This window comes from Trichoderma atroviride, chromosome 1 (assembly GCF_020647795.1).
Source record: "Trichoderma atroviride chromosome 1, complete sequence".
Lineage (NCBI taxonomy): Eukaryota > Fungi > Ascomycota > Sordariomycetes > Hypocreales > Hypocreaceae > Trichoderma > Trichoderma atroviride.
Window position 1 is genome coordinate 3,726,221 of NC_089400.1, and position 17,201 is coordinate 3,743,421.

The following is a 17,201-nucleotide window of genomic DNA, read 5'->3' on the forward strand; positions in this document are numbered from 1 at the left end:
ACACTTGTGCTTTATTCCTTTTTTTGAGGTATATAAACGCGCTCGTGACGGGGTTGAGCATCTGACTGGAGATTCGTTTCCTCTTCTCTCTTCTGAAGAAGCTTGTGATTTTGCACATGTCAGACGCCGAACCTCTTGTACTATAAATCGATACAGGCAAGTAAAACATTTTGTCCTTGGTAGAGACAAATTGCCCCCTACCAACCGAAATACCCTCTTAACGCATATTACCATTTGGCCAAAAGACAGCTTATAGCCAAGGCTCTTTTTCTTCCTTCTACTTCCTTTGTCGGAGGGGTCCCCCCGCCTTGAACCGAGGTTTGCGGCTGCGGCTGGCTCCCAGACTCCGTAAAAGTCTAGGTCAAAGCGCAAGAAAAGGCGGGACAAGCTGCTGGAACGTGTCTTTGTAATTCGAGCGATAGCCTGTCTGTTAAAAACTAGAATAAATTGAAGAAAGGATACATGCATCACTTGTAGATCAACAGTTCCATTGAATATTTCTCTTCTTATTCCTTCACATATCCCCGTATGCACTTCCGGCAGTCTTCGGTCCAGCCTAGCTTGCCGAAAACGCCACTCGCAGATTCAACGCCACTTGCCCGTGGGGTAGAACAGCCCGAAAAGGGACCAGAAAAAGCCGGGGTCCCTTTTCACCCCACGTTTCGTCATGGCAATCACATGCCAGGTCTTGGTCAGCAGGAAATCAGCTTCTTTTGATTCAAGCCTCGAGTCTAATTTGGAGATTCAGTTTGTATCACATCTCTTCAAGAACAAGGTTGGAAGTATACACGTATGTTGCTGATTTGAACAATCCATACTACATTCTCTAATGCGCGGGATGGGAGAGCTGTGGTGGAAAGGCGCTAGAATGTTGGTTGCAGAAAAAGATGAAGGGTGAATAGTCCACTACAACGTGCGGAATTTAAATGGTTCATCATCGTAACCGTAAACACGTCTCGCTTCGAAGAACATGAAGCTGGCGGTCGAGGTAGTCAAAAGCTTGATGCTCGCTCAAAGCGTCCATGGTGGTTGGCCAGCTGCTGCGCCGCTCAGGGCCACACAGTTTGGTTACAGTCAACCGGTTTGATCAAAGTCAACAAGATCGTTTGAACAATGGGCAATAGACTAAACAGCGACTAGAAACATATCTGGTAGTCAGTCTGTAAGTTGATTGCGCTACTCTAATACGACAGTCACTGAAGGGACAATGCTGCTCGCTTGGGATAGCAACATGATGTTGCACCGTGGAAGCAAGCACTACTGGGAGATTCCGCAGATCAATCTGTAGAGGCAGAATTTTTTTTAATTTTTTTTACAATACAAAAGTAGTCAGGTGTGCTGCCCCAATTGCCAATCCATGTTTCTTCAGCTCAATAGGCGTCTAGGCCAAGATCAAAAAGTCTTGCTTCGCTGCTCGTCTTGTTGTCTCCAATCCACGAAGGCGGTCTATTTCTTCTGGCCCTGTGCACCCTGTCCAGTACCGGTGTTGCCAGAGCCCGTCGAAGCGGCGGCATTCTGCGCGCGGTCCGCGGCAGACTGCGCATGAGCGGCGAATCCTCCAGAGGACATGTCTTTGCCTCCTTGAGCCTTGTATACAAATGCTGTCAGTTTCATGCAGGGCGTGTCATGAAGTTGTTTCCTGGGCCTTACCTGAGTGCTCTGGATGCGAGCCGCATCGTCTTTGGTCATTTCGTTCTTGGGCATCTTGACGTGGTGTGGTCTTGAAGTGGAATGTATTGGAATGTATTTGTCTTGGCGTAGGCGTAAGTGTTTGGTCAAAGTGAAGTGGGATGTAAAGAACAAGAAAGCAGGCCATCAACAGGATCCATTACCCTCTATATATACCTACTAGAAATGAGAGTAAAGTCGAAACAGAATCTATAGATAAGAGACTCATCACGCTGCATGTGGTGTCATACAACTTGGAAAGCAGGGCGAGTGAATAGCAGGGCGAGTGAATTACAAGGCGGGCACCAATCATTCATTGCTGCAACGGCTCATTGCATTATCTCTCGCGAGTGAATGATGCTATTCTGACGCAATTATCAATTCAATTAAAGGACAACTATCCAGTCACTGTCACTCACATGCAGTTTGGTGGGTCACACGTCGTAGGCCTCCCGAGTTGGAGGCAGCCACAGTTGTAGGCCGCCCAGATTCATCATGAGACCAAGATCTGTCTTCTTTCTTAGGGAGATGGATAAAAAGAGCACTCATCTCAACGCCAGTACATACTTTTCATCCAGTAGACACTCCCAAACTTGACAGAACAAAGCATTTGTGACAACAAAAAAAACATCTTTGACAACAAATCACAACTAACCTTTCACCAACCAACAACCCTTTTGTCACTCAACATGAAGTTGACCAACATCACTCTTGCCGCCATTGTTCTTCCTGGCACCGCCATGGCCGGCCCATTGGCTTATGCTGCTTGTCAAGCAGCTTGCTCGACTACTCTCGCGGCAGGGCCTGCTGGTGTTGCCCTCTATGCGGCCTGCCAATCAGCCTGTGCTCCGCTGCTGGTTATGCCATGCCCCTAAGCACTTTCATGTAACGGCCATTGGACGGTGCCTGGTTGGTAAGTGCTCTTGGGCTTTGATGCTGCGTGGAATCACAAAAGGTAACTTGTAACAACAGTGCATTGTGTAACACTTTGCCAGAGGTCAATTCGACTTGATCAGAAACACGTGCACATTGTGTATGAAAAGTCGAGACTTTGCTATTTCTACATTTCTCACACGTGAGAATTTGAACTGTGTTGAATAAATTGGCAGCAACACGAGGGATTGTAAGGGAATCTCATGATGGTGTGTTGTGTAATGGCTTTCAACAACAGTAATTGGTCTGGAAAAAAGGAAGCTCTCTCCAGTAAGTAAGAAACGAATGCAGTACTATCATAACACTCGACTCCCATTTCATGAATAATACTCTTAATCGGATTGTGAAGACTGTGCATAAAGATCGATTGAAAAGTTCCACGTCGTACATAAACTCACATGCAACAACTAATCAAAGTGACATTCAAAGCTGTAGTCAAGAGAGCCCAACATCAAAGATGCAAAGACTCAAGCGTCTCCCCCCATCAAAGTCGTAAAAGCCCCATGCCTCTCCCGCACCTCCTTCTCCCACTCCTTTTCAACTTCCGCCACAATATGCTCCACATTCATCCATATCCTCTTCCTGTTGCGCAGCCCCTTGACCGTCCTCTCATTCGCCTTGATATCCGTATAAAGACGGTACCAGTTTGTCCTCTCTCGAGGGAGCTTAACGGGCGCCATGGCTCTCTTAATATCCGTAGATTGCTGCAGCTGGGCCTGAAACGCGGGCGTGTCGAACCAAGGAGGACTCTTGGGCTCGTTGGCTTCCCAGGCTGCATAAAGCTCAACGTCGTGATCCTGAAGAATCTCCCCCCCTGCGACGTCGTTCGATAGTATATGCTTCTCTTTGCTCTCGTATTTGTTTTAGATCCGATGCGTTTGCCATGGCCCAGTGGTACGGAGTAGGGTCCTCGCACCAAGCTTCGTATATCCACGGCATCTCCCGCACCATCAGCCGATGCCATAACGATATAGGGAGATGGTAGAAAGCCCGAGATGCCAATCGCAAACTAGCAATCTCCTTGGAGTCAAGATTCCACACAACGGCCTGCCTCAGTTCCGCCGGCAACATCAAAAACGGATCCTGTGCTTCATGACCGACATCTCCGTTTTCTGACACATCCTGAAACGGACTATGCCGAACATTGAAGCCCTCCCCGTTCGACATGGAAGCCTCAAAGATGGCCTTCAAGCCAGGCACAAATACGGGATTCGCAACGAGATACTCCGAGCCAGGCATGCAGCTCCAATGCCAGCCGTCGCTCTTTGCATCCCGAACGTCAGCATGTCGCTCGCCAAATACATCGTTCCGAGAATTGCTTTCGAGACGAACCAGCGGGTCGAGACGGACTTGGCCCATACGCAGTTTGCTGATCCGGATGAAGAGCTCAAAGCACGTAGGGTGGAAGGGAAGTATACGACTCGTCCACTGAGACGACTTTACAACTATTAGCCCGAGTCATCAACACCTTTCTTCTCATCGCCAAAACACTCACCATGCACCAAACATCACTGTCATTCGTCGCATCACATTGATCCGCCTCCCCCCGATGTGGCGCACATCTCAGTCCCGCCCCCGACGCAGGCATGAAGTCCGACAGCCCCGTCAGCGCATAGCACATCGACGTCCTCTCAAAATCCATGTCGTCGTCCCGCGGCGTCCAGTCTTCGGGCTTCCGAAAGATGCCCTGCACGGTCTGGCAGTCCATCATCTCCTCCACGCTTATCATGTCGCCGTGGAAGCCCCGGGTGTTGAGACAGCCCGGGCCGGCAATGTGCTCGTACTTGCGAGCCGCGGGGAGGGCCATGATGTGTCTGTCGCTCTCCATGTCCTCGTCCTTGACTGCGCCGTCTTCGTCGTAGGGCGCTGACAAGGACAGGAATTGGGTGTCGTATTCTTGCACATCGAGTCCTTTGGTGTCGAAAATCAACTTGCCATCCTCCGTATCGGACTCTTGATCCTGAGAAGAGCTTGCCTCAACCTCCTCTTTGGTCATCTCTTCGGCCTTGCCATCATCTTCATCTTCTGCATCTGAGTCATACTCCAAGGGCTCGTCGTCGTCGCCACTCTCATATGCATATGTAGCATCACCCGCGTCATCTTCATATAAGCGCGGGTGAATCCTCCGTTCCCAGCCCGGCCTTCCGCGGTAAACAGAACAACAGCCCCCGTCAGGACAGTCCTCCTGGTCAAAGGCAGATACAGCGACCCAGTCCCAGCCTTTGTGCCTGCTAGTAAAAGTATTGCCCCAGGCAGAGCTCCGCGGCTCATCGCGGGTCCTTATCCGATTGATATTGAAGATGACGCCGCATAGCTGGCAATGTGTCTATGATTCACGGCTTTGCTTTAGCCTCTGGTGATGCACACTGTCATGGAGTTTAGACAGTCGCCATACCTTATCATGATCTGACTAATGTTAGTTGGACGCTGCTTACAAAGGGGGGCAGTCATGTCATTACTCATTTGTGTGGAATATCCAATATCCGTGAAAATTCTCGAGCAAAGGATTCATCTACAGCTTTGCAGTACTGATGTGTGAAGGGAGTGAGAATTTCTGGAATATCCGGAGTTTAATAGGAGGTGTAGATGGATGCCCAACGTCAATGCTGATTACAGCATCAAATAAGCAGCCCGCATTTTAAAAAGGGCCGTCCCGAATTGGTAGACACGCAACGAGGATGGATACGTAGTATCTATCCAAATAATCATGACAGATGTTATACGATGGAAAGTGTTGGTTTGCATGTCAGATTGACCGAATATATCCGACTAGCTCTTTGATGGATTTAATCAATTAGTATACAATTCAACCAGCGCTACAGCAAATGGCGCCATGCGTCACACGTTATGCTCAGACCCTGAATATAATGCAATTATAGACAGATGCACCACGGAGTATATAATCGCGAAAGGTAGCATTGAGTGGAAAGCTCATATGCACATGTCCGGTCTCGGCGCCGATCGGTGTATGCTTGATGTTGCAGCGAAATAAGCCTACATGTACAGATCGGCTCAAAAGCAACATGGTGGATAGACACAATCTGAGAAATGATCCCAACCACTGATATTACATGTCAAAATCCCGCCAGCATCTAGATATTTCTAGCTTATGCTACCGCCACCTAATTATAGACAGAAACATATCCTAAAACGCCAGGCAAAATCCAGAACTCGCACCCTTACGCCAATCATTCCGCCTCATTCCATGTGTATAAAGACGCTCGACATCCACTTACACTGCCGCAGCTGCAATCTAGCAAATGATTCGCATGCCAACAAATGCCGTGGCACTAAAGAGATATCCGCACCATGTGTCTTGAATGGCTAGTAATTCTTCCTATATGCCACCGGCAAAATCTCCGACGTGTCGGGGCCTAGAAGCCAGTTGGCAACCTATGCGCAAGGCAGCAAATGCTTCCCCTAGAACTGCTTCGACATTTGCGGCGGATTGGCCAAAGCTCGCCCTCGAGTGCACCAGCACCCATTATCCCCATCTCTTTCCACCTGTATGACGGCGTCAATGCCCTCTTTGAGCAGATACTCTCGAACACGGTCTTTGGTGTCCTCTAGAGCGGCGCCACGAGCCACTGTGACATGAACAATACCCAACAGCTTCTCACCTCCATGGTCGTCCATCCAAAATTTCGGCGTGGAATAGCCGACAACACCTCGTTGTTGCCCAATACCGGCAAGGATATTCCGCAGATTGTACTCGACTCCCTCAGGGACAGTGAGGAGCAGCCGCTTCGCAGCTGAGAACACAAGTGGCTGCGCAGAGAGAAAGATGAGTGTCGCGATAAAGCAAGAAGCCAGCGGATCCCATCCAGACCAGCCCCAGAAGCTTGTCAAGACTGTAGATACAATAACCGAGACGCTACCCAACGTATCTGCCAGGACATGCAGGTAAATGCCCCGCATATTTTCGTTTTCATGGTCGTGACCATGGCCATGGCCATGATCGTGTCCGTGACTATGGCCCGAATGCGAATCGCAGCCGTCATCATGCTTTTCGCCATGGGAGTGGCCATGAGAATGACCGTGAGAGTGACCGTGGTCATGGCCGTGGTGGTGATGTCCAAACGCCATCATGCCGACCAAATTCACAGCCAGGCCCAGACTACTAACCACAAAGAGCTCGCCGAGACGCTTCGTTTCCGTTCCCTCCCATAGTCGTTCAAACGCCTCAAATGCAATTTCAACACTAAGTAGCCTAGAGGGAATAAATTCGTCAGAGAATGTCGACAAATAGCAACTGATACGATAAACACATACATTAAGAGGATACCATTGGCGAAGCCGCTCAGAGTTTCGACTTTTCCGAAGCCATAAGGGAACCGCTGGCTCTTTGGCCATTTGCTCATGACAGCTGCCAGTAGCCCCACGAGCAACGCAACGCAGTCGAAAAACATGTGAATGCTGTCACTAAGGAGACCTAGCGAATCGGTAACGTAGCCATAGAAGGCTTGGATAATCATGAAGCCAAAATTGAGCCTGTAGGTTTTCTTATTAGTCTCTACTGCCAGCAATATGAATATGTAGTAGATGGAGAGTATGCACATACGTCATGAAGTAGAAAATACGCCTCGAGTCCTTCTCGGCAAGTATAGAATATAGAATGGGCCATCCAACCGTGTATGGAAGGATAGTCCTCGTGAAGAGAGACCGCTCAGAGGCGTGGTTATGGCCATTGCTGATACCAACGCCATGGCTATGATCATGATCATGATGATGGTCGTGATCGTGACTGTGGTCATGAGAGTGGTCATGAGAGTGAAGTTGCGAGTGGAAATGCTTGTCGTGTTTATGGTTATGTTCGTGGTCGTGGTCGTGGCCATTGTCATGGCTATGGGTGTGGTTGTGGTTGGGGTCATGATTGTGTGCGGTTTCGTCAATGCCTTCTGGCGTATAGCGGCTTCTCCTCCCCTGAGACCGACTCTCCATGCCTCCTACCAGCGACTTCTCTTGCGCCATAGTAGAGCTTGCGTTGGAGGCTTGCGAGCCACTGCGGCCATGGTTTGGAACACTGTAAGAATGCGCATGCAAGAATGAGGGAGACAGCGGCGGTGGCGAGTGTGAATATCCCTTTGAGCGCAAGTGGGAGTGCGAGCGGCCATGATCGTGGTCGTGGTCGTGATGGTGATCTCCATCCTCGTCGTCTTCAAGCTGCGAGGGCAGACTGTCGCTCGATACAGTCATCCGCCAGGTGTTGTTCAGCGACGGCGGCTGGGAGCGAGTATGAGCCCGGTGTGCATGCGGCAGGGCCGACGACGGCAGCGAATACGACGTGTCCATGGCTATAGCGAGAGCGATCGATCGTTACAACGTCGCAAAAGAGCCCGTCGCCCTGTGTATCGTCGTCGTGGCCGGGGTGCGATCCGGGGCTGGTTCCGAATCTTGAACTCGCGCTTCGGGCCACCCAAGCGATAAGACGCGTTGCTTCCTTTTCCCTACAAGAGATACGCCGCCTCTCACAATGGCACTGGCAGCCGCATCAAGCCGTGTGCGGGCCAGATGAATGCAATTGAGGGAAAAGAGGCGGTCTCGAGAGCACCGGCAGTCGAGTGGAGGTCGCAAGATAGGCTCCGACCCCAGCTTGAGCCGTCGTCAAAGGCGACAGACTGGCCGTCGGTCCATCCAAATAGGGGAACAGGCACACAGACAGCAAAAAAAAAAAAAGCATCGGCGGCCAAGGTGGCACCCAGTGCGCTGCTAGTGCGCTGTGCCAGCACCAACTCAGGCCTGAGTGACCAACCTCTTGGGGGGGGGTTGCGGGGCACGTGGAGGCGCTTGGGGCGGTCGTGATGCAGCACTTTGGGGCTAGCAGCTGCGGCGATGGCTATCAGCGCGGGCTTAGCGGCAGGTACCGGCGCATCAACGCCTGGAGGGCGCGATACCCGCGGGATTCGTTTGGCCGATGCGGTGCTGGGAGGATGCGATGGCACGCTGGGGGTCTGATGGACGGAGGTACATAAGAGGTGCTTGGAGAGATGGGATGAGATGAGATTAGATGAGACGCCAGGCGCTGCCTCGGGTCCAAGCACGGTGACGCAATAGGGTCCTCTTTTGTTTTAGATACTTGCCCAGATGGAGAGAGTAAACGGCGTCATCGTTGAAACAATTCAAATAGATGGTTAGTATCGCTACAGCGCTTTGAAGGCGGTCAATCTCAAAAAAGGAAGGTCTAGATAGCTCCCAGAATCTCGGCCTAATGCTTCTTGGAAAAGACCATACCTCTCAAGAGTGTGCCGGTGACGAGAGCGCAGATTCCAAGATGAGCCATCAAAATCCCTAGACTGCCATTGTCATCCAATCAATGCCATTAGTGCAATGCTTGATCTACACAGATGCCCAACTCAGCACATCTGCATGAAGCCGCCTCTCAATAAGCTTTCCATCCCTGGTCAGGCTCGGCTCATCCGCTCAGGTACCAAGAGACACAGGAATCCAACTAAGATCTCACTGCGAGTTTTCCGAGCACAGCGCCTGTAATGTCTTGCATCATGGCCGCACTGATTGGCCCTGTGGCCGTCCCCACGATCTCCATTGCATGTGGCGCCCATCACGGAATGCGACTAAGAGCCCTGTTAACGCGGGTGCGGTGCCGGCAGCCTCCCCAGCCACAATGCGCCCTGCGCCACAGCTACCTAGAAGCTTCTAAATGATTGAGCTTGGCGGTGCCATCTAGAAGCTCATCTGACGGTCAACGAGCAAAAACACTGACAGGAGATTTCATTCTGCGCTTGATTTGCACATGGCGTTGCATGAACATCCATAAATTCGCTCTTTGCGTTGGGCTGTCTTGCTAGCGGGAGCATCAACAGCTTGCTGGACCATCCTTCCAAGTATCCGGTCTAATCTGGCCAGCTGTCATTCAATCACTGCCCTTCACGAACCTCTGCGCCGAACCTAGAAAAGGGCCCTGCAGCTAGATGATTTAATCTGCCCAAAATGCATTATTACGCCAATTTCGTCATATCCGCCATCGTCGGCGGCTTGTCCGTCATTGCTCTCGGCTACGTCTTCTCTTTCGCCGTCTGGCTCGGCAAGAAGTCTCTCCATGCCATCCCCACCCGCTACCATCCCGCCGAGAGGCCAGAAGATGAGCATATTCAGATCCTCGTTGTAGGCGACATTGGAAGAAGCCCGCGGATGCAGTACCATGCTCTGAGCGTTGCCAAGCACGGAAGGCAGGTCGACATTGTGGGCTATAAAGGTGCGTGGCCGAGAGACTCTCATTCTCACTTCGTCAAGATTCATCTGCTTACTCTAGGCTTGATAGAGACGGCTAGACATCCTGATCTCATTGGCAAGGCAAACGTGACGGTCTATCCTCTCGCTCCTCAGCCAGAATGGATCGCCTGGGGGACGCTGCCCTTTTTTCTCAACATCCCCGCCAAGGTCATCCAGCAGTTCTGGACCCTGTTTAGGACGCTCATGTATACTACTCCGCCAGCTCAGTGGATCATTATTCAGGTGAAGACAGATATCCTTCTGAGAAACTCCAGTGCAGTCATCTTTGGTTCTAACGCAGTTCATAGAATCCGCCTTCCATTCCCACGTTTCACGTGGCTCTTTTCGTCTCATGGATTCGCGGCAGCAAAGTCATTGTCGACTGGCACAACTATGGCCATACCATTCTGGCGCAAAAGTCTCTGCTCCGACCTCTTGTGCCCATCTACAAGTATTACGAGATTCAGCTAGGCCGATACTTGGGAAATGCAAACCTCGCAGTCACAGATGCCATGGCGAAGCAGCTTCAACCCGGAGGCCGCTTTAATCTCAAGAACCCCGTCTATACGCTTCACGATAGGCCAGCTGAGATATTTCAGCCCATGAGCACTTCAAAGGATCGACTCGAGTTCCTCTCTCGCTTGGCGGAAACACGAAACTGTGCCAAGGATATCGTCGGTGGTGCCCTTCGTCCAGGTACCCTCCGCCTAGTAGTGAGCAGCACTTCTTGGACAGCAGATGAAGACTTTGGTATGCTGCTCGATGCTTTAGTTGCCTACGCCACGCCATCAGCAGGCGAGGAAGCCGTTCTTCCAATCCTGGCCATCATCACCGGCAAGGGCCCTCAGAGGGAGGCCTACCTCGAGAAAATCAAGCAACTACAAGATGCCGGCAAACTCCCCGGCATTCGTATTCTCAGTGCTTGGCTTTCCAATCGAGACTACGCCTCGTTGCTCGCCGCGGCTGATCTAGGTATTTCCCTCCACAAATCCAGTTCTGGGGTGGATCTGCCCATGAAGGTGGTTGATATGTTTGGGGCGGGTCTGCCCGTGGCTGCATATGCTGGCTTCGAAAGCATCGGAGAGCTCGTAAAGGAAGGGCAAAACGGCTGTGGCTTCGAAACGGTGCCGCAGCTAACTGAGATCCTGAAGAGGTTATTGAGTTTTGAGGGGGCAGGAGAGTTGGCTAGACTGAAGAGAGGCGCCGTTGAGGAAGGTTCACGGCGTTGGGATGAGGAATGGGATTCTGTCGTTGGCCCTGTGATGGGGATTACAGACAGACAGGCATAGATGAACCGGGGGCATCTACGCATCATTTCTTTTAGATAGCGACTCGGTGTATACGATGAACGATATTGCTTTTTTTTGGGCTCAACGAGCGCTTATCTGATTACGCTACTGGTCGTCCGCAGTGAATAAGTCAAGGCTCTTTACTAATACAGCATCTCCGAGACGCCAAACCAATGCAAACAACAGGACACCTCCGTCATTCATCCTCCAAAGAACGCCATCCATCTTGTAATTGTAAAAGAAAAGAAAAATGCAAGTTCCAGCTCAGCAATGCATCCAAGTTACTATCCGTCTCGCCTCATTTTTAGTCCTCTCCCAGGCTCTCCCTCACACTCTTCCGACACCGTCTCCTGTAATCCTTGTGCTTCCCCTCCTTCTCCTCACGCAGCATCCTCGCGGCCTCGACGTTTGCGGGGCTCTCTTCATTGGGGCTATAGAACAAGCTGATGATGCTGAGGAGGATCGTCTCGGGCGTCTGGACGGGGCTCCAGCGCTCGGCGGCGGACTCGTAGCCGTACTGGTCCTCTTCGGGGGGGTGCAGGATGGAGATGCAGAGCTTGCCGTTCTCGTAGATGTTGGGGTGGAACGGGATGGGTTCTTGAAAGGTGAGCTGGGGCGGCATGTGAGGGTAGTTTTGGGGGAAGACTAGGCGAGCACGAAAGTTGCCTCCTGTAATCACAAGGGCAAAAAGAGTGTCAGCTTGTTAAAGTCGATACGGTGTGCTTTAAGCGAGGGAGGGACGAGGGACAAGAGCCACGCACCGCCGTAGTATTTGCAGTCGTCGTTGATCATGAGCATCACCTCCCACTCGAAGATGTTGTTGTCGTTGACGAGACCGCATGAGATGCCGGGGAGGTCTTTGCCCGACTGCATCTCTTTGAGCTGGCGCTTCAGCAGCGACGCTGCGGCGGCACCGGCTGACGCCATATTAGCAGTGATGCTGTGGGCGGCTGTATATGATGTTTGTATGAAGGAGATGCCGCTGATGCTCCTCGTGCCAAGGTGAAAGACGGTGGGAGCAGCTGTCGTCGATGAGGTGGTCAAAAGATGTTGGGGACAGGAGGAGGAAAGTTCAAGGTTCCGATACGGCGAGAGAATAGCTTAGGTAGTGTGTAGTAGGTAAGCCATGCCTTAGATCGGATTTTGGAGGTGGGGTATTCGGCACCGGGTCGACCCTGCACCTGGATGGCCTCAGCTGTAGCACACTCAGATATGCACACGTATTTATGACATGGATGGCAGCCAGTTGGTGGCTGCAGAAGCGCAGTCAAGTATACTTGGGTCATCTTGATCCTGCCAGATTTAAATGTTTAGAATAAAATTGCCTAGGGTGATATGAATTGCGCAGTATTTACTAAATATCCTAAAATAACGCCTTCTGTACAGGTCTTGGGTATCATAGATTCGTCCTCTCGCCATTACAAATACACATTCGCATCTCTCCAAGCACTCCGCACCTCACAGCAATCAAATCACTTCTTTGACGATCCAAACCCGGTAAATCCCATCTGCGCCATCATATCATCCTCGTCATGCTCTCCTTCAACCCGCACATCGTCGCCGTACTCGGTCTTCACCTTGGCCGCCTGTTCCTTGTCCTGCCGCTTCTTCTCTGCCTCTTCCTTTCGTTTCGCCCGCTTCTCTTCCGCCTCCTTCTTCATTTCCTCTTCTCGGATCTGCAGCCTGTCTTGTAAACTCGTGGCCTTTTCCCTCTCGAGATCTTCTTTTCGGCGAATGTAGAATTCGATTCGCTCGTGCACTTCCTCAACGGTTGCCCGCTTGACTTCGGTGGTCTGCCCGGTGTTGAGCAGATGCTGAGTCGTATTTAAATGCTATGAATGCCCAATTAGCACCCGTATTAATGTTTCGTTTTACTTCCCGCAATAGATATGTGTGTGCGTGCATACCTCGACCCATTGCAAGTTGTCCTTGAACGTAAGGTCGCAAGCCTCACAGTAGAAACCAGCTCCTCTGCCTCGTTTACCAACTCCCGATCCAGCCGGCACAATCTGCGTCTTGCCAACCTGGGCGCTAACATCAATGATGTTTCTCCGTGCTGATGTGTATGTCTCGTTGCCCGTCATGGGCTTGTGGTATTTCTTGCCAGCGAGTTTGGCCTCGTAGCGCGCCTTGGCCTCTTCCCTCTCCTTGGCCTCGCGTTCTTTGGCTTTGGCGGCATACTCGTCCAGATCCCAATTCTTGCGGAAATCGGTGTCAGAGGCCGCTACACCGTAGGCGCTCTTGTTCTTTGAATCAGACATGGCGGGTGAAAAAGGGCGAGAGAGGATGATGTAAAGAAAGGGAAAAGGCCTCCAGCTTCGAACCGTCAGATTTAGACGCGACACCAAGATCGCCAAAGCTGCGGCAAGACAAGGGTCAACCGGCGCTAAGATAAGAATTTCTCAACCCCACCGCGGGGCAGCTGTTGAAGATGAGTTTTCCAACTCGATACGCAATTTGCATGTGGTAATCGAAGTCAGAATGTTGTATCTTGTTGGTCTTGGTCTGTCCGACGAGACGGATATCACCGTCAAGGGTCTCGAGGTGGTGAAGAAGGCCTCGCGAGTCTACCTTGAGGCGTACACAAGCATCCTGCTCGTGGACCAGTCTGTCCTGGTATGCTTCGCCAGTTCCAGTGACAACGTCTCTGGCAAAGAAAAGAGCTAACGCTGACTCTTGAAGTAGGAAAACTACTATGGACGATCGATAACCATCGCCGACCGCGAGATGGTCGAGTCAAACAGCGACGAGATTCTCCGAAATGCGCAGAACGAGGACGTCGCTTTTTGCGTTGTTGGAGATCCCTTCGGGTTAGCTATACCTTGATGTGTTCAATATTCACAGCTTTAACTAACCATATCGCCGCAGTGCTACAACACACACAGATCTCGTCATCCGAGCTCGCGAATTGTCCATTCCCGTGCGAACCGTACCAAACGCCTCCATCATGTCCGGCATCGGCGCCTGCGGCCTTCAGCTGTACAACTTTGGACAGACCGTGTCCATGGTCTTCTTCACCGAAACATGGAAGCCAGCTTCCTTTTACGACAGAATAAAGGAAAACCGCGACATTGGCCTGCACACGTTGGTGCTAGTCGACATCAAGGTCAAGGAGCAGAGCTTGGAGAACATGGCCCGAGGCAGATTGGTCTACGAGCCCCCACGATACATGACGGTCGGGCAGTGCGCGCAGCAGATGCTGGAAATTGAGGAGGAGCGCAAAGAGGGTGTCTACACAAAGGATAGCTTGGCTATTGGCGCTGCTCGTGTTGGAGGCAAGACGGAAAAGTTTGTGTCGGGAACGCTTGAGGAACTGTGTTCTACGGATGAGGAACTGGGTCCTCCACTACACAGCCTGGTCCTGCTGGGCAGGAGAGCTCACGAGCTGGAGCGCGATTTCGTCCGTGAGTTTGCTGTTGATAAGGAAAAGTTTACCAGAATATGGGCAGAGGAGTACGGCAAGCAGTAAATTGCTTGATGAGAGGTATATTAAGAAAAAAGAAAACTCCATTAGTTCATGATTGACATGGATGATAATAGTACATTGATCCAGTTGTTTGATATTTTCCTCAATTAGGCGTTCGAAGCACGCCAGTTGCTCACGTCCTCAGCGGTAATCTCTCGAAGCTTGCTGACATGAGCTGGCTTTCCAGTGAGCACTCCTTGCGCAACCTCAGCAGCACGGCTGATGAAGTTCCCCGACACCAAAGAATAAGTCACAGTGGTGGTCTTGACACGAATAATTCCGATACGCGGATCATTCTCTGAGCCATCGTGAACTCCGTCACCAAGATCGCCCAGCCACGCCTTGAGTCCGCTGCTATACGTCTTCTTGACCAGATCGCGATCAGTCACAACACTCGCCTGGCCTGCGACGGAAGCCCACTCGCCGGAGCTGTTGATAAAAGACACATTCACATGGGGATCGTTGGATAGGTCGTTGGTCTTGCCGGACTCGGTGTTTGTGTGGAAGAGAAGATCGATGCCACCGGATTCCTACGTGGAGAATTAGTTTATGTAACGACACATTTTCGAGTCCTGCAATTGCCATCTTACCGTTCCAGCCAAGCCCATACAGCGCGAGACCAGATTGTTGTGGCTCGACGCCTCAACGGTCGTCAACATGCCAAATTTGCATGTAGTGATGAAGTCGACAAGATCCGTAACCAACGTGTTGAGGTCAGGCTGGTCCTTGTTGGCATGAGTGTAGGGGTCGGCGGGCTTATCGCCGAGAGGTGCGCTGGTTCCAGTCGTGGCCATTGTGATATATGTGTGATGGAATTATGCTATGAGAGGAGAAAGGTGTTCTTGTTCCGGTGTGTTTCTGCTATTGAAAGGTTTATTCTTTTGATAGCTCTTTATATAACCATTGGATGCTAGCGATCGCTCTACCTAGCTATATATGTTTTTATGATATACCACATCCATCATACGTACGTAAGGCTGAGGGTTCTCAGAGTAGGAGGCGAATAAAGATGCTGTAAGGGCGAACAGTCATGACGTCAAGCAAGTAGCATATGGCCACAGGACTGTACCGCACTGTCGCAGCCATTGGATTGGGAGCAGCCCTGGGGTGATCTGCTGATGGAATCGAAGCTTAAATAGAGCATATCTCATTGTGCATCTCGCAACTACATGGGCATCGCCGATTGCAGCGGTCATCTCAATAGCTGCTGCCGCTACCCTGGAGCTCGGCGCTTCGGTGACAGGGCAGCTCATTTCCTGAATTGGACTGTGCTTGGATCCCTGCTTGTCTGTGATCCAGGCATGTCGATGAAATGTGAATTCTGAGACATGAAGAAACAAGATTGGAGTAGCGACGAAGCCTGCATTGTGACGGAACAAGGCCAATCAATACAGGCCAACTACTTACGCAGTACGAAGCATCGCAGGAAAAAGGCCTACGCAGCACAACCTTATGGCCGGTATCAAGTCACTCCACCCTCTGCATTGAGCTGAGCACAACTGCCGGCGACTCGCCTCGTTATCCATCCTCCTTCAGCTAATTCTCACGACATGGCATCGAATGGCAGGGATCAGGATCGGTCCGCCCCAGCGCCCGTAGCTTAGCAGCTCCAGGTTGCTTAGCAGTTGCTCCAATAGTGCAGTAGAGCTCCTTACACAGCAGTACTTTTGCAGCGTATACAGGCACAGTGCCCGTAAAACGCTGCCGTCGCTGACGACCAAGCCCGTCCATCACCTGATAGCAGCCCGTCGCTTCTCTCGCCGAGTATCGCTGGGGCTGTTTGTTCCACGGTAGATGCCGTACAGTAACTGAACAGGCGCTCTTTCCTTAATTCCCCGCGCCACTTCCGCCTTGATTCCCGCCCACGGCTTCGAGGCATAGCTTCGGATAAAGTCCTCAGGTCCTGCTACAGCAATACGTTGGTCCAAGGAAAGAGGGAGGTGGCGGCTTATCACTATTGCCAGCTCGACTCACGGCCAGGAAGGAGCAACGTCGTCGGGCGGTCTTTGCTCAGCTGCTCAATCAACCTTTTGCCGGCACTGAATCGCCAAACCCCATCTTTTCCACACTCTCTTTCCCTCGTTCCCTCGTTCCCTCGGGTTTGGTCCATCTTCGGGTCGTACGGCTCGGGTTTCCTCCCAACCTGCCAATCGAGTGGTTTTCTGTCCCTCTTCTTCTTTATCCTTTTCCCATTGCACTCCCATCGGCTCTTTTCCCCTGCCATTCTCAAATCTGACCACTTCTCGACGGCCGGCTCCCAGGTGTGGCTCCGTCCAGCTGCCAGCGCCTTACCCAGCCCTGGCCTCTGGTGCATTTCCTTGTTCGTGAATCACAGTCAATCGTTTCCCTGCCCACCACTTGTCCAGCAGCTGTGAGCGCCTGCATGCATCCCTCTTATTCACCAGAATCGGCAGGGCAAGAGTAAATTTGGCACTGGGTCGCACAAGGACGGCCGCATTTTTTTTGCCAGTCTCTTATCCGTCTTTCACCCTGGCCTTGACTTGAACTCGACACCTCCAAGCCCACTCCTCTGTTCTGCTTCATCGTTTCATTGTGTCTCATCGTGTCAGTCATTGCCGTATCCCAATCGTTGCATCAACAGCCAGACGCACTGT

At 51.4% G+C, this 17,201-nt stretch overlaps 10 protein-coding genes across 10 annotated transcripts; 3 read left to right on the top strand and 7 right to left on the bottom strand.

Annotated features, from left to right (window-relative positions):
- Positions 1 to 1,446: 1,446 nt before the first annotated feature.
- On the bottom strand, positions 1,447 to 1,704 carry TrAtP1_001331 (uncharacterized protein; the record flags this gene model as incomplete). Its single annotated transcript, XM_014086133.2, has 2 exons — positions 1,447 to 1,587; positions 1,651 to 1,704. The coding sequence occupies 2 exons, from the start codon at positions 1,702 to 1,704 to the stop codon at positions 1,447 to 1,449; spliced, it is 195 nt and encodes a 64-aa protein (XP_013941608.1).
- A 653-nt stretch (positions 1,705 to 2,357) lies between these two features.
- Positions 2,358 to 2,543, top strand: TrAtP1_001332 (uncharacterized protein; the record flags this gene model as incomplete). Its single annotated transcript, XM_066110947.1, has 1 exon — positions 2,358 to 2,543. The coding sequence occupies one exon, from the start codon at positions 2,358 to 2,360 to the stop codon at positions 2,541 to 2,543; it is 186 nt and encodes a 61-aa protein (XP_065967020.1).
- A 525-nt stretch (positions 2,544 to 3,068) lies between these two features.
- TrAtP1_001333 (uncharacterized protein) lies at positions 3,069 to 3,281 on the bottom strand (the record flags this gene model as incomplete). The annotated part of the gene is made up of 1 exon (XM_066110948.1): positions 3,069 to 3,281. The coding sequence occupies one exon, from the start codon at positions 3,279 to 3,281 to the stop codon at positions 3,069 to 3,071; it is 213 nt and encodes a 70-aa protein (XP_065967021.1).
- Positions 3,282 to 3,384: 103 nt separating this feature from the next.
- On the bottom strand, positions 3,385 to 5,064 carry TrAtP1_001334 (uncharacterized protein; the record flags this gene model as incomplete). Its single annotated transcript, XM_066110949.1, has 4 exons — positions 3,385 to 4,038; positions 4,097 to 4,927; positions 4,997 to 5,007; positions 5,061 to 5,064. 4 exons carry the CDS (start codon positions 5,062 to 5,064, stop codon positions 3,385 to 3,387), a joined length of 1,500 nt encoding a protein of 499 aa, XP_065967022.1.
- Positions 5,065 to 5,568: 504 nt separating this feature from the next.
- TrAtP1_001335 (uncharacterized protein) lies at positions 5,569 to 8,595 on the bottom strand. Its single transcript, XM_066110950.1, has 3 exons — positions 7,163 to 8,595; positions 6,874 to 7,092; positions 5,569 to 6,811 (listed from the first exon to the last, which is right to left on the bottom strand). The coding sequence occupies exons 1-3, from the start codon at positions 7,891 to 7,893 to the stop codon at positions 6,022 to 6,024; spliced, it is 1,740 nt and encodes a 579-aa protein (XP_065967023.1). The 5' UTR covers positions 7,894 to 8,595; the 3' UTR covers positions 5,569 to 6,021.
- A 707-nt stretch (positions 8,596 to 9,302) lies between these two features.
- On the top strand, positions 9,303 to 11,205 carry TrAtP1_001336 (uncharacterized protein). Its single transcript, XM_014086131.2, has 3 exons — positions 9,303 to 9,814; positions 9,881 to 10,074; positions 10,140 to 11,205. Exons 1-3 carry the CDS (start codon positions 9,550 to 9,552, stop codon positions 11,118 to 11,120), a joined length of 1,440 nt encoding a protein of 479 aa, XP_013941606.1. The 5' UTR covers positions 9,303 to 9,549; the 3' UTR covers positions 11,121 to 11,205.
- Positions 11,206 to 12,195, bottom strand: TrAtP1_001337 (uncharacterized protein). Its single transcript, XM_014086130.2, has 2 exons — positions 11,882 to 12,195; positions 11,206 to 11,789 (listed from the first exon to the last, which is right to left on the bottom strand). Exons 1-2 carry the CDS (start codon positions 12,045 to 12,047, stop codon positions 11,425 to 11,427), a joined length of 531 nt encoding a protein of 176 aa, XP_013941605.1. The 5' UTR covers positions 12,048 to 12,195; the 3' UTR covers positions 11,206 to 11,424.
- Positions 12,196 to 12,448: 253 nt separating this feature from the next.
- Positions 12,449 to 13,421, bottom strand: TrAtP1_001338 (uncharacterized protein). Its single transcript, XM_014086129.2, has 2 exons — positions 13,028 to 13,421; positions 12,449 to 12,952 (listed from the first exon to the last, which is right to left on the bottom strand). The coding sequence occupies exons 1-2, from the start codon at positions 13,379 to 13,381 to the stop codon at positions 12,593 to 12,595; spliced, it is 714 nt and encodes a 237-aa protein (XP_013941604.1). The 5' UTR covers positions 13,382 to 13,421; the 3' UTR covers positions 12,449 to 12,592.
- A 142-nt stretch (positions 13,422 to 13,563) lies between these two features.
- Positions 13,564 to 15,471, top strand: TrAtP1_001339 (uncharacterized protein). Its single transcript, XM_014086128.2, has 3 exons — positions 13,564 to 13,736; positions 13,806 to 13,930; positions 13,989 to 15,471. Exons 1-3 carry the CDS (start codon positions 13,602 to 13,604, stop codon positions 14,587 to 14,589), a joined length of 861 nt encoding a protein of 286 aa, XP_013941603.1. The 5' UTR covers positions 13,564 to 13,601; the 3' UTR covers positions 14,590 to 15,471.
- Positions 14,694 to 15,380, bottom strand: TrAtP1_001340 (uncharacterized protein; the record flags this gene model as incomplete). Its single annotated transcript, XM_014085115.1, has 2 exons — positions 14,694 to 15,116; positions 15,177 to 15,380. The coding sequence occupies 2 exons, from the start codon at positions 15,378 to 15,380 to the stop codon at positions 14,694 to 14,696; spliced, it is 627 nt and encodes a 208-aa protein (XP_013940590.1).
- Positions 15,472 to 17,201: the final 1,730 nt, after the last annotated feature.